General features: G+C 32.5%; 1 protein-coding gene across 1 annotated transcript in view; it reads right to left on the bottom strand.

Moving 5' to 3' along the window:
* LOC149911189 (uncharacterized) overlaps nt 1-21,897 on the bottom strand; it is a 173,258-nt gene extending 151,361 nt beyond the window's left edge. The window contains exon 1 of the mRNA XM_090111864.1: nt 21,167-21,897. Coding sequence (XP_089967990.1) covers nt 21,167-21,884 — 718 coding nt within the window. The 5' untranslated portion in view covers nt 21,885-21,897. The remainder of the gene's footprint in view (nt 1-21,166) is intronic.
* Between the last annotated feature and the right edge of the window lie 2,699 nt (nt 21,898-24,596).

Below are 24,596 nucleotides of genomic sequence, written 5' to 3'. Positions count from 1 at the left end.
AGAACGGCTGAACCGATTTCGATAATTCTTTTTTTATTATATTCCTTGAAGTACGAGGATGGTTTTTATGTAGAGAAAACGTAAATATGTACCACGGGCGAAGCCGGGGCGGACCGCTAGTTCTAAATAAACTTAAATGTATATTTATTACGATTTAACACACTACTTGACTAATTTGTAATATGTATTTTACCACTAGGTAATCATCCCCGCTACTACAACTACAAGCTACATATTTTTATTTTGGATCAAGCTGGACGAAAAACTTAGCTGATCTATTCATTATTAAAAAACGCATACATTTTAAATGGTCGTATTTTCTAAATTATTTAATTATTATTGGAGCAATATATACACTTTTTTCATAAGGCTATTAAATAAAAACAAAAAATCGGTACAGCTGTTCGTTCGATGACTTGACCAAGAGAAATCCATACTAATATTATAAATGCGAAAGTAACTCCGTCTGTCTGTCTGTTACTCAATCACGCCTAACTACTGAACTAATATGCATGAAATTTGGTATAGAGATATTTTGATACCCGAGAAAGGACATAGGATAGGTTTTATCCCGGAAATCCTACGGGTACGGGGTTTTCTTTGAAAACGCGGGCGAAGCCGCGGGCGGAATGCTAGTAGACCATATTATATAATATTTTACATGATTTTTTAAATAAATGTAGGAACTTAATGCCATTTATAAAACAACGAATATTGTTTATATTAAGAAATAAATATTTATATCTACACAGTAGCCTCACAGAGGACACGGGGCAGAAACTATTTAAATTGCTATCTAGACATAATATCTAAAGGGAGCAAAATTTACGCTCCAAAACTACTAGAATCGCATAACCGATCAAGAGTCTACGAATTACGATAGACAGCTCCATCTAGACGAAAGCCAGAGTACTGAGTATACACTCAAAATTTCTCCCATTCAGTATAGTAGGTAAGTCTTGTTAGATGAGAGAAACTGGTAAAGATGACGCTTTTTCAAAAAAAAACTATTGCTTTTAAGTTACTTATAGCAGAATAGGTTGTTTGGTTAAAAGTATAAACTCAATAATTGCAAAATCTAAAAGTAAAATCTTCCTTTCCGCATGCTATTTCGCCCGTTCCGTGAGATTTCCAGGATAAATGTTATGTCCTGTCCCAGGTCTATAACTGTCTTCGTACAAAATTTATAAGGATAATAAATTAAAAAGTTTAAAATATTACCTACTCCAAACAAAAACCTATTTTTTCTTCTTGGTCTTTGTAGTTATTTACTACAGAAACCTATCATTTGCTTTATTCCGCGAACGAAAAACTGTAAATTTCATTAATAAAATATTACTTTTTAATATAATGCCTCACAGAGGAAACAGTTGCGGTAGCATAAAGTGAAGATCCAATAGGAGAAGAATGTACCAAAAAGAATCACTAGGTTCACATGAATGAATTGGAGTTCTTCGTAACGAAGCTCCACCTCTTTCAATTCTATGTCCTTGTCTATACTGAGCATGCGTAAAGTTGTTGTTAAAGTTTCAATAAATTTTCACTATAAAAAATAAAAAATATTCAGTCAGAAGATTTCAAAATAAAATCTACTATAAATGTATGAAAACACTGGTAGTGAGACTTTCACCACCCAGAATAAAAGATTTAGGGCCAATTTTTCAATCCTTGGATAAAACTTACCCGTCAAATAAAGTATTACACGATAATATTAAAATGTCACCCGTAAACTGTCAAAGACTGGCAAAGAATACATTTTTGAAATTGTAGTTTAATACGTTATTCGACGAATAAGTTTTAACCAAGGATTGAAAAATCAGCCTTTAGATAAGTAAAGAATAAAAAGAATTATCAAGTATTTATTTCATTATTTTGATCATTCGCTTATTATAATCATAATATAAAAGGCATCATGTTAAAGCAAAATATGCGTAATATCTAAATAGTTATTACGAACTCTACAATTGGTTACACTATGTTTCATACCAATGCATTAAATAGAAGATACTATAATATGAATAAGATCGAAGAATCAAAGAAAAATTGGAATGTAGAACGAAAAAGGTATTAAGTTCAGAATCCATCGCCCATTTTTGCAAGTGATTACTATCATGCTAATTTTCCGTGAGTAGCTTTATTTTGATGAGACGACCAATAATTTCCTGTACGAAACTCTCGATTGCGGTAGCTAAGAGAGGTAACAAGGATAAAAAAAATTGATTTGATGGTTCTCAAATATTTATTACGCAATTTGTAGGACAATATATCTGTTGAATTATATAAATATTAACTAAGTGAAAACAAAAAAATCAGCTGGTTAGTAATCATTTATGATGACCTCGTATCGATACACATTGAAAAGAGGGGACTCTTTGATCAAACCATAGATTTTGTAGGACAAATATTTTTTCGAATAATTTAGATAATTATCTTGAGATTGAACAAAAAAAAGAATTCAGTTAGTCATAAATATTTGAGAACCATCAAATTAAAAAATTGTATCCTTGTTACCTCTGTTAGCTACCACAATCGAGAGTTTCGTATAGGAAATTATTGGGCGTCTCATCAAAATAAAGCTACTCACGGAAAATTAGCTTGATAGTAATCACTTGCAAAAATGGGCGATGGATCCTGTACTATATACACAATTTTGGGACAAAAATATGCAGTTGGATTATTCCTCATAGAGAACATGCGTTGACTACTGTAATATAAACCTAACAGGTGCGAAAATTACGATACAGAAATACTAAACCTTCATGAGTAAACAGGAGTTCCAGAAAGGGCTTTTACTTGGCTTTATATAGCCTACAGAGCATGCGCATTCGACAACAGAATACAATAAGTTTCATAAAACTTCATGTTTGTTTGTTTATGTTTTAAAGTGAAACTTTTATTACATCGTCTCAAACTTTTTGGTCTGTGTAGCGCGTGTCGCGTGTATCGCGGCTGCCGAGTAGGTATACCTACTCGGCAGCCGACCCTCACGCGACATGCGCTACACAAAGCAGTGTTCGGAACCGTTCGAACAGTTTCACTTTTACCGTGGTTTCAAAAAACCACACAACATTTTTTCTTTATTTCTCTAGGACTCGGATGTTATTAATTTGTGAGTTGAACCAGAGTTTAAGTTCACTAACCAGAAATGCAATTAAGTGTACACTATATTATTTAACTGAAATAAAATTTATATGATACAAAATATATATTTGGAGACGGAACAAGCAGATACACAGTAGATTATAAAAATCCTAATGCATTTTCTAGTTTTTCATGAATTCTGGAATATATTTACTAATTTTATTTAATAACCTGAATTCTCACAAAACCATTTTTTTTTTATTTTAAAACATCTAGAATTTGGAATTTTGGGATGCAAAGTGTATAAAATTTTATATATTATATTTTAAACGAATAGCCACGTTATGGCTTAGTAGCTCTATCTCTCATAACTATCTCTGTTATGTTACATAAAAAGTGAAACAAATATCCTACCCATCTAATGATTACTAGTCTAGTCCTACTGATCGGATTAAAAGCTTCTATCGTGAATTTTTATTTTATATTTTATACCTAAATTCAAAAACATATCCCTCTTTTTACCAATACAATTTCAATGAATAAGTTTATAAATAAATGTACCTACTAATGGCCATTTAAAAACAAAACATGTTTAAATTAAGTAAAACATATATTTTATTCAACAAAATATCAGTTGCCTCACAGAGGACACGGGTTATAAAACTTGTAAATTGTTGAATAGACATATCTACCGCTATAAGAAGCAAAATTTGCGCTCCAAAATTACTAGAATCGCATAACCGACGAAGAGTTAGTCAGTGGATAGCTCCATCTAGAGTAAAAGCAGGATATTACTGTGATATTACAGGGGTAGCACTCAAATGTGGCCCGAGTCCCATAAGATGTCGTTATTGTTGTGGGAATTGGACATGACGATAAACCAACTAGCTTGTCGCTCTCAGTTTCTCACGGGTTAAAATTCCCATGCGGATAAGATAGGTATTTTATCTGGATAAAAAGTAACCTCAGATACATGGTTTGTCTAGTTACTTTACTCTCTCCATTCACTATCTCCAGACCCAAAATTATACCATAAAATCGCTACATTACGACGCGAAAGACAATCAAACACACAAAAAAACATATCTTAAGTAGATAATTTAAATAAATATTAAAATAATGTAAAGATTCATTTTTCTTTCTAATAGAAGCAAAGAACGGTATATTGCCCGCATGCATTACATTTTCCCATGACTCTTAATGATAAACAATCGAAATAGATTTGTTGCGACTACATAACAAATTTTGATGGATTGTTGTAAAAAATCATGAATCATAATACCTACTACGTCATTCTTTAAATACTTAAGATCATTGAATATTCAATAAAACCATTTTAATTGCACTTTTAAGTTCTTACAAGTGGTTACCTAAAAACGTGTCGAAAGATGTCCTGTGACGGCTGCATCTGATAAGCTCTTAACGGTCATGACTCAAGGCAATATTATAATAAGAATTACTACGAATAAAACTGAGTATTTTTAATAATAATTATCTATACTTATTCGTATAATAATGCAAACATTTTCCAAAGATAACGCAATATAAAAAAAGATAATCCCACTAATCGTTTTGATTGTACCAATTTAATATCCATAGAATAATTAATTTATAATACTCACAAGATAAGGTTCGGGAAGTCTCAATATTCACCACACTAACTATGCTTACACGCTTACACAATAAAATAGAAGTGTTTTTGCTTCTACCACAAACTGGAATCACTGCATGAACATTGTGCATGCGGTTAAGTATTCTACATTTTTAAATTGGTACACTGTTACGGCCTTACAATAATTATTAATCGTGCTCGAAGCTTATGATAAGCATAATTTTTATAAAATTCCATAGCAACGTTACACAAAACAGTACAAAATATATAGCAACCGGTTCCCCACTTTGAGGTCGATATTAATATACGAGCATCAAAAATCTGTCATATATGTCATATTTTTATTTCATAAACATTAGTAATCAATACAATGCTTCACAAAAAGGTTATATAAAAAATTTATAATATTATTTATTATTATTTATTTATTAAAGTGAAACTTTTATTAGATCGCATCGTCTCAAACTTTTTGGTCTGTGTAGCGCGACCGTCACGCGACATGCGCTACACAAAGCAGTGTTCGGAACCGTTCGAACTGTTTCACTTTTACCGTGGTTTCATAAAACCACACAACATTTTTTTAATGCTGATTGTTTAGAAATTAAATGTGTTAAGAAATAAATACCTCTTAAATAGCGATAACAAAGGAACAAGGAATAAAATCGGTTGCTATATTAATAAATTTATTATTAATTCATATAAATCTTCTTCAGAATCTAGTTGGATTGTACCTATTTATGTGTTAATCCTCACAGAAGACATAATCTGACTACTATAAATTAAATCCTAACAGGAGTGAAAATTATGATGCAGGGAAACTAGATTTGTATAAGTTAACATGAGTTCTATTGAAGGAAGGAAGGCTCGCCAGGAATACGAACTACAGAGCATGCGCTTTAATACCGCGAGTTTCAGAAAACTTCAACTTTTTTACTGACTTTACAATATACAACTACATAATTAATAATTGAAAGTACCATTATTTAAAATATAAATTAATTTATGACCTAGGAGCGATAAGTTAAATTGTATTTTTATTGATGTTAATTTCTTTCATTTCAATGAAATTATAGGTATTTTGTTTTTTATTTTTATTTTATATATTTTGGACACTAGATATAGGCATAGAGCAAATGGTGATGATCTTTCGTCACGGATAAATTACTAGAATAAAAATATAACACTTGCTTTACATAATTGAAGTGAAACTTCTTTATCGGGGTTGGAAAAAAATTTAGTGTAACATTTTTCCGTTACGCGCCATCTTGTTTTTATCCCTACCACGCGTGATTATCGTATTTCTGTAAAGTTGCATAATATAGTAAATTATTTTTTTTTAAATAAGGTCATAAAGAAGTTTCACTTCTTACGTGTGTACACTAGTACACGCACACATTTTTTATAAATAATTTAAATGAATAATGAAAAATGTATGTTCTAAAAAGAGCGCGAAAGCAACGATACAATTACTATATTCACATAAATGAATAGGAGTTCTTCTGAACTAAGCTCCACCCACTTCTAGAGTACAGCCTTGAAATATCTGAGTTTGCGTACAACTGTTCGAAGACTTGAAAAACTTTCGAAGTTATTGTTGTGTATTCGTATATGCGTAATGTATATGAGACAAGTGAGAAATTGATTAAATATTATAATGATTATTCGACGATGTAAATCCGGGCTGACTAAAGGCATCGTGATAGCATTCATAAAAAATATTACCTACTTTCATTCCTGAAGAATGAGTATTATAGAGATTATTAAATTTTAATTAGTTTGTAAACTACTAAGGTACATATTATTATGTTAGAGATACCACAATGCATAAATTTAACTTCTGATTACTTATGAATATCTGGTTATGGCAGCGACACTGACGCCCACAAGATTTGTAAACTGTCTCTTTTTTAGATATAAAAAGAATTCATTAAGTTCATAGTAGTTATATGGCTTCGAAAGAGAGAGATGTTTCTATAATAATAATTATTTTGGGGAGCTCTTCTCACTGGCCCAATTAATTTTAATTGTGCCAATTCCTTCCCACCTTCACAGGATAGGTGCTGAGATTGATTATAAAAATTCAAAATAGATTACATAACTGAATAAATAAATGAAAAGACAGATACAAAAAATATGCATTTGTTTTTATCGCTTCTGTAAGAATTTTATTAAATATTCTGTTCATACAAATATCGGGTAGTAATTACTTTATTTTTTTGTCTTGTAGCGAATAGGTACAAGTAAAAGTAAACTATTACTATCACACACATATCAATTAATTTCAACGTTTTGTTTCTGTAGAAATCGAATAATTCATTATTTTTTATTATATTATGAGTACAAAAATTAATATAGAAAACTAATAATAAACTAATAAATAACTTTTAAAAACAAGACATCAAGCACCACGAAACCTAGTAGAAGGTACCTCAATATAACCTCACATACCAAAGGCGGCAAAATTTCCTTTGACTAGGTTCTCATAACTATATAGGAGCTCTTCACGAAAATCTGGGAGGAGTTTGCGCTAATAGGACCTTGAAATTATGAGCATGCGTACTAACAACTACTACACAGATCAAACTGATGTCTCCACTCTGTCGTAGCACTTTTCGTAGCGCAACCGACCAAAGTCATTTAGCAATTTTTTCGGCGTAGGCGTTGCATTCGCTGTATTAAACCAGATTTGCATAAAGACCAGGAGGTTATCTCTTAGCATATCTAATGAAAGTTCTTTATAGATAGAATATGGAAATGAAATGACATAGTATAGAATAAGATATAGAAATATAAAAATTTTGTAAAAAAAACCCTCCACAATTTTTTGTTTCTTATCATTTGCATATTTCGAATAAGAACTTGGTAGCTTTCTAAATCTATTGCGATATATGTCAGTAAGTAAATGAATTTCATTTGCGGTTTTCATCATTTAATAGTAAAATAAAAATGAACTATATAATCGACTCATGTCCAACGACAAGATTATTATAATATTTAAAAACAGCATCTTTCATTAAGCACTGGTCGATGTTAATCCAAAATTTTCAAAGAACCCTACCGTTTTAACATCTAAATACATATAACCTATATAAATTCGAACATGACAAAGTAAAGCAAATTTTTTAAATCCTATAAAGGAGCCATTGGTGCATATCAATGTGTATTTCAAAAACGGCTCTAAATTTTCATCTACATATAGTTATAAAAATAACAAAATTACGATACAGAATAACTAGCATTTCATGACTTAGTAGGAGCTTTCAGAACCAAACTCCACCCACATTTAAGCAGCCTTGAAACATGCGTACTGTACATACAAAGCGTATACAGATATTTATTTATTCACGTATTCATAGTAAACATTAAAATTTGTTTAGTAACAAAGTTGAATCAACATGATGAGGCGTTGCTAACAAAACTGTATGTTGCAGAGTTTATAACGCATACAAACGTTTGACAATTTCAGCAAAGTTCAACTTAACGACTCTTCCAACTATGGAAAACTTATGGTCGACATTAGATGAAGACTTGCCGTTAATTTGAAGTTATGCACTTAGAAAAAATAAATAAGAGATAATTGAACTGAAAGTATAATTAATGAACAGCAATTCATTCCATCAAATATATAACTACACACACGCATAAACATGTTAGTTATAGTTGCAAAAGTTTCAATGCATTTACTAGTATCTCATGATATAGAGGAGTTTATTCGAATAAAGTTCCAGCCACAAAAGTGCAACCTTGGAACCATTTTAGGTAAGTTACAAATAAACCTTAAACAGGATTCCTTAAACTGGGTGGTATAAAAATCCTACTAATTATTACGTGACGTGATTTACACGCAATTGAATTAAGAATCATTCATAAACAAGAATAATTTTTCATAATCACCACCCCTTTCAATACTTTAAATCTTGTAGTAATGGAGCATATTGTATACACATACAGGTTTAACATAGTTTAAGTTTTTCGTAGCTATTCAGACGGAGAAGTGGTGACGGCTCGAATTATATTCCAAAACAATCTACATCTAAGGGCGTATTCAGAAAGAAAGCTTGAAACTTATAAGCGCTTATCGGCGCTTGTCATGTTCATATATTTTCCTGCGCGGGTTACCAGCACTGACAGGAAAATATATGAACATGACAAGCGCCGATAAGCGCTTATAAGTTTCAAGCTTTCTTTCTGAATACGCCCTATAGATAAATTACAAGAATAATTTATACACAATATATTATGTATTATTATTTATTCTACGCACAATATTTCTCCTATACTATATTATATGAAAAAATACGATACAAAATTGCTAGAGACTCATAAATAAAAAGTGTTTTATAAACTAGCTCCATCCCTTTCAGTACTTTGACCTTAACGCCTGAGCATGCGTACGACTCTGTAAAACTTTCAGTATAAGTTTTAAATACATTTTTAGAACACAGATTATTTATGGGATACCATGATATATTACCTACCGATTTTTCAATAATAGAAACAAGGTCATACATCTAAACTATTTTATACAATTATGTATTACTATTATACTACTATTTTATATATTATTACTTATGTACAATTATTTCTTTATATATTAAATTATAATTTATAGTGAACCCGTTTAATCCATACTAATATAATAAATGCGAAAGTAACTCTGTCTGTCTAGTGTCTGTTACTCAATCACGCCTTAACTACTGAACCAATTTGCATGAAATTTGATATAGAATTATTTTGATACCCGAGAAAGGACATAGGATGGGTTTTATCCCGGAAATCCCACAGGAACGGGAACTATGCAGGTTTTTTAAGTGCATATTATAATGTAGGTAGAATATGCGTAAGTATGATTCATCACTTCACAAACGCTTGCCAATTTTTATGGATTAAAAAGAGGAATAAAATATTATAAATTAAGGTGAACAATAGTGAATATAATTACCATCGTTCTAAACTGTTGTAGCTGAACAATTTCGAAGATATCTTTCCTTTTATTTTAAAACCACACAAAAAGTGAAAATACTCACTTGTGGTCTACATTATTTGTGATAATTTTCAGAGAATATTAAAGGAAAAATAACAAACATTAATAAGCCAATCCATCTTAGTACTAACACAGTACTAAGTAGTTAGTTGCTAAACTTAAAATTACAATAGTTTCAATTTTCAAAACTTTCGATAGTGAATGACTAGAGTATCATAACAAAATAGAAGTTATTTTTAACTAGGCTCCGCCTATATCAATAGTTAAACCTTGAGAGGATTGCGTACTTGCTGATCAAGCGTAGAATGGATTGAAAATTTTAAAGTTTGTTAAACGAAAAATATTTTAACTGAAAGTTTAATTTGACAGTTCACAAATGAAAAGCTTAAAATGTTTTATTATTTTTCTCATGTTTGTCTAGTAGAGATCACAGTAATAATTATGACGTCGATGGATAAGGCCGACCTTTGAGCTTAATATGTAATAAATTATTTTTAAAATTTTTGTATTCGTTTTCATGTACAATAAAGTGTTAAATAAATAAATAATTTGTCGTTCAAATAGTACCTTAAATTCACCGTATTCATTTAAATGTGCCTCCGTGTCTATATTAATTTAAATAGATACCTAATAAAAACTATGCATATCATATTATAAACCATTAAATATAAATATCATAAAAACCTATATACAATCTGAACGATTTCATCCCTGATATCCCCATTAAAAATGTCTTTGCCCTGTTCTAAGCAGACTCCGAAAAGCTTTTGATATTTTCCTTGGTTAGGAAAGAATGAAGATTCTTACTTACTTACCCATGTGGATATTACGAAGAATTTAAATTTAAAGATCCTATCATATTCATATACCCGTAACAAGAAATAATAGTTTTGGTATTATAACATAATAATAATCTAAATAGCAGCAGTAAAGATTGAAAACGTAGACTTTTCAAACTTCTTTTACAACTAACACGCATAAACATGTTAGTTATAGTTGCAGAAGTTTCAATGCATTTACTAGTATCTCATGATATAGAGGAGTTTATTCGAATAAAGTTCCAGCCACAAAAGTACAACCTTGGAACTATAGACTCTATAGTATACTTAGAGCATGCGTAGCATAGATGAATCTTCGTAGAATTTCCATACAACGAACATTTTTCATAAGTTTTACTGAATACATATTAACAAAATATCAAGAGCGCCTATCATCATATATCATCATCAGAAAGATAACGTTTTTGTTAATACTTAGCTATGACAACCCATTTAAAAATTTATTTTTCTTTCCTAAGCAGACTCCTAAAAGCTTTTGATCTCTTTTATGGTTAGAAAAGAATGTAAAGATACTTCAACGATACAATATGTGGGTCTTCAAGCGAAGAGTGAACCGGTTCTTACTAGGGAAGCGTGTACCATCTTAGACCACATCTTAGCTTTCCATCAGGTGAGATTGTGGTCAAGCGCATCCCTATCTAGAATAAAGAAAGCTATTTCGATATTACGAAGAATATATCGACCATACACCTATAAACAGGTAACTAGAAAATAATATAATAGTTAGTTTTAACGCTATATAGCAAGAGTTCTAAATGGCAATCGTACGATTGCCATTGAGAACTCTTTGTATTGGGTTGAAAACGTAGATTTTTCAAACTTCTTGACAACAACCAACACACATAAACAAGCAAGTTATAGCTGCAGAAGTTTCAATGCATTCACTAGTAAATCATAACATAGAGGAGTTTATTCGAATAAAGCTCCACCCATAAAAGTGCAACCTTGGAACTATAGAGCATGCGTACAACTAACATATTGAATTTAAGTTATTAAAAATGCCTTACAAAGTTTTTGCATTCGTGTCACTAGACCTTTAGGAGTAAACAAGAGTAAGTACTTTTTGTCCTGTATGAAGCTGCATCGATTTGAACAATGTCCATATACTACTTGAGTACCGATCGGTCCCCTAACTTCACCTGTGCATCCTAACCTCGCCTATTTCAAAGAAATTTAAAATTTACGATTTTTTTGTATGATGGTACTTAGTTATTGGTAATGCGTTATAACTGTGGTTTAACTAAGTTTTTAAACAAAGAATTGCAATATTGAAACTTAACTTTAGATGCACGCTTCATAAAAATATTTGTGATAATATACTGAAAATTATAACAAAAGTAAAGGAGTGCTTTGGAACACCGCTTTACCAATATTAAAAGAGTTTATATTGTAGTAAAGTTATTGAGTATACGTTTATAACTTTGAGCTAACAGACAAACAAAAGTTTGTAAATAATTAAAATCAAATTATTTTCTCTTTTACACGGTGCCACGTACGTTTTGCCTCATTCAATTAAAGTGTACATTTATATAAGGGTAGGTCGGAAATTAAGTTTAAGACGATACCTACTCATTATTCAAACACTCGGGACTGAATTCACACGTTGCGTTTACGGAATACCTAGCAGATTTTATAAGGAATAAACTTCTATAACTGCATGTACTATGCAGAAGTTAGGATGCACTTACTAGATTCTCATAAAATGCAGGAGTTCATCCGATCAAAGCTCCGCCCATATAAATATCCTTGAAATGAATGAGCATGCGTTATTGATATCAGGTGCATAACCTAATTGCACTTGTGTGAGGCCAGGTAGAGCTGTTCGTCAAATTATCTTAATAAGATTATAATATGTGATTATAGTTTTATAGCACATTAGCGAAAACAATAAAATAACTATTCTAACCTGACTTTGAAACCTTGAAACTTTAAACTTGATATTTTTATTGTTCAGGAAATAATATATTAATTGTGTTGACGCGATATCTGTGAAACTTTAACAATTTGTCTATAATCGGTTAAAAAATTCATTACTATATTTAAAAAATACGTAGGTGTATTCTAGTGTCGAAATTACTAGACATTCATGACTAAATAGGAGTACTCTTGAAAGTAGCTTCACCCTTATCAATAATGTCTTCGAATTTATTGAGCATGCGGTAACAGAGAAATTGAAAAAAGTTTCAAAAGCTAAACTAAAGAGGCTTATTAAAATCGATTATAAAAAGTGTTTACTCGTTTGTCCTATACAAGATAAAAACATAAGCTTGTTTGAAACCACTATTGGAAATTTACTGAAATTATCAAAATATTCTTCAGGAATTAGTTACTTCCTTTGCCCATTCAGTCATTATGTGAAGGTGACCAATATCTCGATATACTGCAAAGGATAATATTATGACAGTTAGCAGTGTTTTTTTTATCTTCAGACGATACCCAAAACGAAAGACTTTAACTGATTTTTAAAAGTTCTATAACTATTGCATGTACTATATGCAGAAGTTAGGATGCACTTACTAGCTCCTCATAAAATATAGGAGATTGTCTGAACAAAGCTCCGCCCATAAAAAATTATCCTTGAAATGATTGAGCATGCGTATTGATATCAGATACATAACCTAATTGCACTCGTGTGAAGCCAGGAAGAGTAAGTAGTTCGTCCAATTACCTTAATAATACCAGACTTTATGTGTTTGTAGCCTATAAGCGAAAGCAATAAATTAAATTTTCCAAACAGACTTCGAAAAGTTATAGATCTAATCCTTGTTCAGAAAAGAACGGTATGAAGTGTGAAAATAAAAAAAATTTAAAATTTTTATTAAACAACCACTATTCGGAAATTGACGCCGATTTATTATCTAGATAATAATTTTATTCGAGTACATAGTTGAACTATTATGTATCTACCTACAGCGTTTCGTTTGATATTTAAGCCTGAAATGAAACCGAATGTGCGACATGAAACCGAATGTGATGATGATCAGATTTGGTTAGAGTGCAAATGCTCAGTTTTTTTTTTATACCTACCCAACATTTTCAAGAGTTTCTGTTCAGAATAATGAGAATGGTGTGTAGCTTGTGAAATATATTGTTGTTCGCAGAGCATTTAGGCTTCAAATCTGAATTCCCTGATCAGGAAACCAAACGTGTACGTAGTACATATACCTCATACCAAGCAAATACCTTGTATCTCTATCTACATTCTATAGAAGAAATATTAATATTACGATTCGCAATTACTAGACCTTCATGAGTAAACAGGAGGTCTCTTGAACGAAGCTCCGCCCATATTAATAATGTCCTTGAAGAAGTTACTGAGCATGCGTATTAACCACGACTTTGGACAAAGTTTTCGAAAAGTCCACGTTTAACATAAGTTTAGAGGCTCCATAGTTGATATAATCATAAAACAAGATACAAGTCTGTACTAACAATTAATTCTTTTTGGTTCATTTCGTCAATTTGAAAATTATTATAGATGGATGTAGGTACGAAAAGGCGAGCCATTTGAAAAAAATAGATTATTTTGGTATTAAGATGATTATCAAAATTATAACATTGTGGCCTGAAACCACACAACGTGCATATGAAAACCTACCCATCAGATTTTATAAGGAACTCTCCGCTTACTATGGCCGCTAAATTTTTTTGTTTATTGATCAAATTCATAAAAGTCATTATCCTGATCCGAGCGAATATCCCAACCAACCAAAAATGATTAAAATCCGTTTAACTATATCTTGGAAACTTATACTGCATACGTACTATGCAGAAGTTACTATTAACGTACAAGAGCTACAGAAATAATAGGATTTTATCCAATAAAAGCTCCTCCCATTTAAATTCATCCTTGAAATTAATGAGCATGCGTACAAGTGCAACTTTGCATAACTTTTACTTATGCTTATTTACTTTTAACAAACAAACTCTCCAATAAATTTGTGTTTGAATTACTAAACTTAACAAGGAAAATTAATGTAGGTAAGTTAATTTAATAACAAGATAACATTTGGAGAGAAAATATTTTTTTTTTCAAGTGCGCCAATTCATTCTGCTTATACTACAAACTTATTGCAATGCATTTCCAAGGTGTTGCTTGATGTATTGATATTATTTAGAGTAAGTAAAATTTTAAAAATTACGATTCACAAATTACTTGACCTCTATGAGTAAACAGGAGCGCTCCTTAACGAAGCTCCACACAATTTTAAATAAAAGTTTATAATAGATAAATATAAAAGTTTATATTATATTTTAAACTTTAATAAAATATATTACATCAAGTTAATACTGGGTTGTCCTTTCAAGATAAATAAGCTCGCTCAAAATCCCTATTTCTGATTAACAAAATTCTTCAACAAACAAATCATCTGTATTCTTCTTTCTTTTGCCCATTCAGTCAAAATGCGAAGAGGGCTAATCTCTGGACCGATGGACGGACAGCTAAGGATGTAGCATAAGAACAGATTTTCGACTTAAACAATAATTACCCAAAACTGGTATACTCTGGAATGAAACCAATCGGTATACGAATACCTACCTACCTAGATTAAAGGGATATAAATTGTATAAAACTTTCTATAGAAGTTACGATGCACTTACTAGAGCCTCATAATAAACAAGAGTTCAACTGTACAAAGCTCCACCCATATAAATTCATCCTTGAAATTATTGAGCATGCGTACAACTGAAATTTATAGCATAGTTAAGTTTACAATAACTTTAATTCGTTGGTAAAACAAGAAAATAAAGAGGCTTCACTAATAATAATTAAACACCGATTAATCGACATAGACCGGGAGATATTGACACAAAATTTCGAGTCATTTGTAACAGGATGGCGGTTCTACAGGGGTCTTAGTACGCAATGACAAAAAGAAAAATGATGGTGTGAACGCTGGTCCCGGCGGCTTAGTCGCGTGGGCGTTGTCGAACTCTTCGGAAAAATAGCGAAAGTCAAACGATTTGTAACACAAAAATTTTAGAATTTACCGATAGCCCATAAAAAAGAAGTAGGCGGTAGTGTCATGCCATACTTTTCCGGTGTGACTTACAGCCCGCCATACCGACGCAAATGTGTTGATTTAAAAAAAACAATTCAACCATTTGTACCAGGCTAACTTTTGCACAGGTAACCATCGTCGTGCAGCCATTTACGAAAATCGCCATGCCATACTTTTCGGACGATTCCAAACTAACTAACTATACACAATAAAAATTTGATTGTAGGCATCCACATTTTTAATTGACGGTGATTTTCATACTACGAAGTCCATAACAATCATAAAAAGCAGATTTTATTTTTTATGTAAAGTTGTATTTTAACATTTGCTATTTTATTTTCTGGGGACGGTTTGATACCTACCTACCCTAGGTAGGTATCAAAATCAAAAAATATAAAGAACGTCCAATTATTTCGCTTAGTAACATTATAAATAGTTTTGTTGTCATATTATGAGGCAGAATTCAGTTTTGTAAGTTCCTCATGAACTATTTTGAACCGTAACTGATAGGTAATCAGTATAGTCTAAGATCCTACAGCAGGATTAGTGCGTTCATCGTTTTTTTGCTAAAACTAAAATTTTATGTATATTTACGCCGATAGTACACCTACGCATTCGCGTGCGGCAGCGAATCTCTGCAAAACTACTGCGTAGCGAAATATCTGCGGAACGTTAGTATACAGCAATGTTTCCGCAACTTTTTCGCAATGCGTCTGTGTAATGGCCATTTCGCAGTTCCTTGCGAAACAATACTGACAAGGACGCAACTATTTCATCTATCTATGTACCTACTAGAGTGAGACATATCATCTGCGAAATCCTGCCACACTACTGACAGATTTTTCGCTGTTTCGCTGCCGCACGCGAATGCGTCGGTGTACTGAAAGCGTTATAGCACAGAATACATAATAGTAGCTAAACGCTACAGAACGGGCACTCTCCGCCTCCACCAAAATTAAACTTACCTCACCCCGCGCGATCGTGATTAAAATGGACCACATTTTTCTGCAAGGACGATACGCAACGAAGATTGACAACATTAATCAAATTGACTTAAAGTAATTTTATTATTTTGGATTTGTGATTATCGTTTTTCGTAAATGGTTAGATATTGTGCTGTTTACGGATGTATTTCATCAGAAAAACGCGAATTTTTTTTTACACTAGTCACAAATGTGCCAACCATAAAATAACGCTTTGCACACACATTTGCAGTCACTACAGTGTGACTGTCAAAACGATAATTTTGTATGGAGTGTCCGGGATGTGGTTATAGTAAGGAGAATATAATCACAATATACAGATACATACAGTAAGGAAACTTCATACAAAATGTTCGAAATGGCTCCCCCCCATCAAGCGTGTTTACAAGGGTATTGAGGGGGATCGATAGTAGCGGGTGACACATCCACAGATTTTGAATATAGTATGGAAAAAAGTTTAAAGTGATGTCAATTCACATTAAATAAATATCGATTGTTTCAGTTTGTAGCCCTTTCAATAAATAGATATACATATTTGTAAATACCATATCTGACTACAAGTTAAGTTTTAAGTTTCCTAACTGTATGTACGTAGTATATATCTGTCAACTGTGATATAATATTATATCGCCTAGGTTGCCAGTCAAAATTTGGCCTTTGGATAGATATAGGTATATAGATATTATATCTACAATTATTACAAATGAATAAAAAAACAAAAGATTAGTTGAAAAATTAGAGTGACATTTATGACCTATTCGAAAAAAGTTTATTTAAATTTTAATACGGTTCATCAGGTTGCAGGATACCTACCTACCTACTATAAGCCTATAAATTACTAGGCTTCCATACATACGCAGAAGTTCTTCTAACCGATGCTACGCCGAAGATAAGCTTTGTTGGCGCATGCGTATAAAATATGAAAGCTGTATGAAAAAAGCTTTCAGTTTCTTAAGGTATTATTTTAATAAATATACATAACTTAGTTTTTTTTGTAAATTCTACATTATTTAATTAATAACTAACAGGTTTTAATTAATTAACATGATAAGAATAAATCATTTAGACGTTAGAAAAAATGCATAATAAAATAGTTAAGATTTAGAAACAAAAAATGTAGTATCGGAATTTATACGATAGGATACTAAATGTTTATTAAGTTGTTATAATTTAGGAATCACGGGTCGGTTAATTTAAAGTGAGTATTTATTAGAAAAAAATGACAGAGTTCAAGGACAGAGGTCTGTCGTACATCGAAGTTAAGTAGGGACTGCCTCTTCGAGTCCCATACAATTAGATCTTTACTTACTACCTGGGTTTCTCACCCCACAACAGTGCCACGAGACAAATCTATGCTTGTTAATTTTATTTTATTTTTTAATTTAATTAAATTAAAAATAACTACGACCAGCTTCTTAACATTAAAGTAGAACTAGCGAATTGTGCGCTTTGTTCAAAATCTATATCTTTAAATGCAGTTCCATTAAGAGGTAACCTATGCAAAGTATAAATTATAATAAAATGTACAAATAAAATAAATATTTTACTTTTTAGTACAAGTCTTGTACTTAATATAAGGAATAAAATGCACTGTACAGGATAATTATCGCTGCATTGGATCTCACGCAAACTAACTAAAAGCCCCTAACGCCGTATGTGCGGCGAAAATTGCGGCATTAAGTTTCGCAAATACCAGGAATACAGGAACAAACAGGAGATCGACTGAACATAGCTCCGCCCACAAATATAGCGCAACCTTGAAAATTGAGCATGCGTAGAACTTCAGTTTCATATAAGTTGCTTTTAATATTTTGAGGCTATTATATTTTAATGGTAAAGAAAGAACCGAAGTACTTAGATATACCTAGGCATGATCATAATGTAGACTATTCTAAATTTAAACCCGCAATAAACTTTAGAAGGCTTTAAAAATATATATACATTTATATTTTGTATAGAGGTGATTGGAGCATGCGTACAAACTACATTCAAAGTTCGCGGTAAAGCTCTCAGCTCTACGAGAGTTCTTTTTAATCAACTATTTAATTGATAAATTAAATTAAGCTTATTATAGAGTATGGCCGCCAAAAATTGTACATTCAAGAAAAAAAAAATGTCCTTGTCATTTTATATAGCACCAGATTTTTTTATATAGTAATTATGGTAGTTTTTAAATAGTTTCAGCTTCACTATATTGTTATATTTATCATTATATTAATAATTTAAATTAATTTTGAGTGCATTTAACAAGCTCAATATTTTTTTTTTTGAAATGCTTATTTTCCTTTCCATACTAAAATCATGTGTCCCACTTAGTCATCTCACACTTTGAAGTCACAAAATTATGCAAAAATCTATTGATACCTGTAAAATTTTGGTATTTCTAAATTATTCTGTAAACTTGTGGATAGTTTTACCAATAGATTATATGATAGATTTCTAATAAAAATAACATAAAAGAAATTAATATAAAACTCACTTAAAACTATGTCTCACTTTTTTTCACGAATGATACTTCACGCACGGTTACCATAAAATAACACCCTAAATAACTATATATCCAAGCCACAAACCGATTTACATGTTGGCCACCCTTTAGAAAAAAAATCGCCATTTTGTTACTGTCAAAGTTAATCGAAAGGTAGTCGGCATTTTTGCTTCGCAACATTTTAATAATTTTGAGTGAGAATTATGCAAGGTAAGAATACAAATTTACTATATTATTTAAATTATGTGTGTAGCTTTAGTGTTCTAGTAACAAATCAAACTATGCGGCGTCTTATTACTACAATACTTTGGCGAATAAAGGCTTTTTAGGTTATGTCCAACCATATTTTTATTCACGAATGATACCATGTGTTACTATTGTGTTACGTAACATCCGTGAGCGGCTCTTAGGGGTAGTACTCACTAGAGAATCTAAAGTTAAAAATTTACTTTTTTACATAAAGAGAACCCACTTCAAAAACTATCATGTTTCGGAAGTTAGTAACTTTTTTACTATAATAATTCGTATTCGTAATTAATATCATAAGTTGTGAATGATTCTTGCATTTGTAAGTATTATAGAAATACAAAATTTGAGAAATAAAACTTTTTCTTTAATATTTAAATTTGTTTTATTGAGTTTTAAAGTAATTTAATCAAATAATTTAATAACAATATAAAACAGAAATGTAAAAAAAATCTCCTGCATTATTAGTTGTAATGTACAATAGGCTTAACAAAATCACGTATGTTACTATCAGTCACGTATGTTACGGTGTGTTACGATTTCACGACTGTTATTGTACAATTTTTGGCGGCCATACTCTATAATGAAATACTAATTAAAAAACTCAGTTGGCTGGGTAAAATAGATACGCACGTTAGTTCCTATCTTCATATTACTTCAATGGCACAATTTAATTAGGTAATAATACAGGGAAATTCCTTAAGTTATGTATTTCAATATAAAATTGGCCGTAAATATATTTTACCCAAAAATCGTTATTGTCAGAAGTTAAACTACACTAATCCAATTGAATTTTTGTGTGTGAAATTGATATAATCAGGATTTGGTAAAGTTTGTGACCTTTTTAAGTTTTTGGATAATAATTAACATAGTAAAATTCTAAACTAAAAATACCATTCGATAAAAGAACGCAAATAAATACCTATGTAGTCAATTCAATTGAGTCAGTGTCAATTGAAGCAAATGCATTTGTATCCATATGCTTGCAAAGAAAACCATAATATTTTTATTAACATAGATACAGTTACAATAATTGAAATGGATAGTGCAAATATTACTTAGTTTATAGTTATTTTATATTATTATTAGCATTTCAACCGACTCATATTGTAATTTCAACAGTGAATACCTACAGCACGGGCAGAAACGCGTTTTATATTGAAAAAACTAACAAGTGTTTTGGGACTATTTACGACGTGTTCTTATAAAAACTAATAGTATGTCTCAACATTTTGTGTGTAGCTGCTACTGTTAATCATCGAGTTATAAGTCATTTTCGTGCAAACCACTTGAACGGTGACGTGAGCCAGGAACGCAGCCGATGCGGTATACTAAAGAGCGTATTGAAAGATTTACTAGTTTAAAAATTACGTGTTAAAATGCTATTCAAGTTTTTGAAGCGCATCCAATCGTGTTCTTTTTTTGATAAACTATGCGTCTACTGACAATTGACCGTAATTTTATCGTAACAAACTGAATAGTCGCAATGATTGAATATTTAAATTTTAAATTGAGTACCTAAATGTTCTTTTTGTAAAAAAACAGCATTAGATATCTTTATATATAAAATTCTCGTGTCACAATGTTAGTCTGCATACTCCTCCGAAACGGGTGGACCGATTCTCATGAAATTTTCTGTGCATATCGGGTAAGTCTGAGAATCGGCCAACATCTATTTTTCATATGTACCACGGGCGAAGCCGGGGCGGACCGCTAGTAATATATAAGATTATATTTATGTTTTAGTTCTATGTACATTTTAACGGCTAAATGAAATGCCGACTAATCAATACCTATTGGTAGGTAGGGAATAGCGGTTATTGCGAATAAAGTAGAAAATGTTTGCAAATAAGCTAATAAAAAAGTATCTACAAATAAAGAAACACGTGATATTACGGCCACTACAAAATATAATTAAAAAAAAACTCACCGTGTTCGTTGGTGACGTACTGGTAGTTGGGAATCAGGTCCGTGAGGTCGTGTCGAGATGGCGGCGACGACGCCGGCGGTCTGTAGCCTGGATCTACGGCGCTGTAAGCGAGCGGCCACTCGCGCTCCCCCATGCCACCATACGTGCAGTACTCTCCTCCGTAAGAAAGCTGCTGGCTCGTCCCGGCATGGGAATACGCACACGCTCCATAGTCTATCGCGGAAGCTCCACTCGCACTCGAGCTGCTCCCGCCGCCGAGATCATATCCGGACGGTTGCGACGGAGGCAACGAGGCCACTCCACCTCCACACAAATATCCACCACCTCCGAACTGGGGCTTCAGCGCCTGACACTTACGGCGGAAACCTCGCGGCCGTCGCCTAAACGAGCCCTCTTCGAACATGAACTCAGACGACGGGTCGATCGTCCAATAATGCCCCTTCCCCGGTCTTCCCAGGCCCTTGGGCAACTTAACGAAGCACTCATTCAAGCTCAGGTTGTGGCGAACGGAATTCTTCCAACCTTGATATGAACTTCGGAAAAACGGGAACTGTTGTTGGAGGAATGCGTAAATTTCGCTAAGGGTTAGTTTTTTATTGGGAGAGTGTCGGATGGCCATGACGATGAGGGCGATGTAGGAGAAGGGTGGTTTTTCCTGACGTCGCGTGGCAGGCGCCCGGCGCGCCGCCTCTTCGGTAGTTTGCTCCTCGGTCTTCATACGTGCGCGTCGGACCGCGATCAAGGGAACAGTGCGCCGCCCACCATGTGCGCTGCGCCCGCGCCTCCTTAGGCCGCGCCCCGAACGCCCCGCGCGCACTCCCACGCGATTTCATTACAGCTACGTTTCCAGAATACTATTGAAATAGATAACACGCTTTAGAGGGCCCACTTGCGCTACACTTTGAAGTAATTTGATTATTTCATTATGTAGGTATGTATTTTAAAAAGGTTTTCCGTTAGTAATCGTAAAAAATAGTTATATCTATGAAAATGATTAGAAAAAGTTACTGATGATGAATAAGCATACATTGATTAATGGAATGACTAATTAAGCATATAAGAAGTAAATGTTTGCTAACCTATGAGGATGGTGGATCAGATGAGCCCGAGAGGTCGTTGCACCGTATTCCCGCAGCCTGTATCATCCACAAACGCGTACAAACACCAAACAGCGGAAAACCCGCTTAGACAATAATATTTATCCGTTGAGCCGTCGCAAGGACGCCTGTCGAACGCCCGCTCTTGACCTAGCACAATTAAACCAAACATTTTACTAGATCTATAAAACAGTTATACGACGTACACCAAATATTTACCATAAAGCGTAAACCAAAAGTTTTGCATTAAACTAACCCGATTTATTTACTCGATACACTAAACTAGATTTGTCGAGCAAATGTAGACTCTACCTAAACATCATACGGTATACATTTATAGTGCACGTTGGGACATTCACAACTACTAAAGCGAACTCATAAAGGAAGTCATTGTAAACGAACAACTCTTTTCAGAATGAGTGATGTAAAAAAATGTAAATATTGTTTTTTTTGTGATAATATATTAATTTGTTTTTATCACTTCATTGTTACGAAATGATACAACTAATATAGGTGACCCAAAGCTTGGGACTTTTAAATTTGTTTTAAATTTTGCATTCTTAATTTAGCATAATATATTATGTACCTATATAGAAAGTATTACAATTGCGATAGCGTTAGATCTATTAAATGTTTTGAAATCAAACTTACTATTAACATCTATGGTATAAAAAAATATTAAAAAATGATTATAAACTGCCTAACAGTTTGGTAGAGCTTTTGCTTGCTTATAAATGTAGAGATAGAGAAGAATATGAGAATTGATAACTGCTTCACTTTATTGCACGTAAGATTCATGAAAACCAAAGCAAGAATATTTTTTTGTCCTGAAAACACTAGGACACATAACTGTAACTAAATATGTAGTAGACGCATGGGTGAAATAAATATATTGCATCATCTTTGCATATTATCAAAAAATAAACAGTAACGACGACAAGTAATACTTGCAACCGAATTAAAAGTCTATAAAGCTCTTCGCAAGAAAAAGTTTCAAATCCTAATCATAGCTATTCTCTTTTCAGCAAACCGCTCCAGCATGAGTGTGACTGAGAAGAAAAAGGCCTGTGACGTCACGCAGCGGGAATTATAGCTCCGCCTACAAGATGGCGCAGTAGTACGTCTACGTGCAGTCATTGCCTGATCTTGAACCCTCCATTCATCACCGTTTACGACCAAACGATGTTAGTTTTGAGGTTTTACGGTTTCGCCTTAATTTTTCGTATGCAATTAGACATTTATAGTTTCACACGAATTGATCGCCGGTTGGTAATCTGGTTTCAAATATTATTCATCATTAGTCAATACCTCTATCTCATCAGCAAGCTTTAAAAGCTAGCTTAAGAACATACGAATCGGTTAACCAAAAGCTCATTGTGTGTTATACCTGTTTTGTAGAGCTATTTCAATTGGACGAATACAGAGAGCTGATAATTCAGCTAATTTTTAATCTTAATGCGTTTTTATCCTTCATTTCTGGTAGAATGTTTATTACATAGATCCTAACATTTGAAATAAATGCAGTCTCTTACATTCTTTATACCGATTTTTACATTCCCGTCATGAAGGCAAATGCGATATAAGTGATAATATTTTCGTCAAATAACCTGTTTATTATGCAAAGTTATATCGCATAACATAAAGCAATATTGTAAATTTTCATTAATTTATATTTAGATATAAATAGGTACACTTAAGAATTTCCATATAAGATGCATACTACTTGTGTATTTATCAATCTCTATCTTATGATTAATACTTTTCATACTCAGATCACATAAGTCTCAATGTCAAGAAGGTATCAGGTGTTTCAAAGCACATAGGGTAGAGGGGGGCATGACGGGGCCACGGGGCCATCCACACTTACAGAAAACTATATACGCTCTAGATGTGTTTTGTTTTCGCTAATAGGTAGCAAATTTGTATCTCTCTGTCTGACAGTGACCGGCGAAAGGCTGCGTGCGTATGATTTTTAAAAGGAAAAACGATTTTCAACGTAATTTTATGTAATTTTGAATGATTACGAATACGCATATAAAAAGGTAAGTATTTATGTCGTGTAGGTATTTACTTTGTTTTTGCAGATAAGTTACTTATTGATATGTTTTAAACAAAAATACTCTAACCCTCACTCATTTTGTTTGTTATCTATCTATATTTATATATACAAAAGGAAACCCGTTTTCTTTGGTCACGGCATCACGCGTGAACGGGTGGCCGATTTCGATAAATCTTTTTTTTATTATATTCCCTGAAGTACGAGGATGGTTCTTATGTAGAGAAAACGTAAATATGTACCACAGGCGAAGCCGGGGCGGACCGCTAGTTTTAAA

Source organism: Colias eurytheme, chromosome 1 (genome assembly GCF_061535395.1).
Source record: "Colias eurytheme isolate Ceu_HAF_F1 chromosome 1, ilColEury1 Martin Lab GWU primary, whole genome shotgun sequence".
Taxonomy (NCBI): domain Eukaryota; kingdom Metazoa; phylum Arthropoda; class Insecta; order Lepidoptera; family Pieridae; genus Colias; species Colias eurytheme.
Note: the sequence above shows the minus strand (reverse complement) of the source record. Positions and strands in the feature narration are given on the sequence as shown.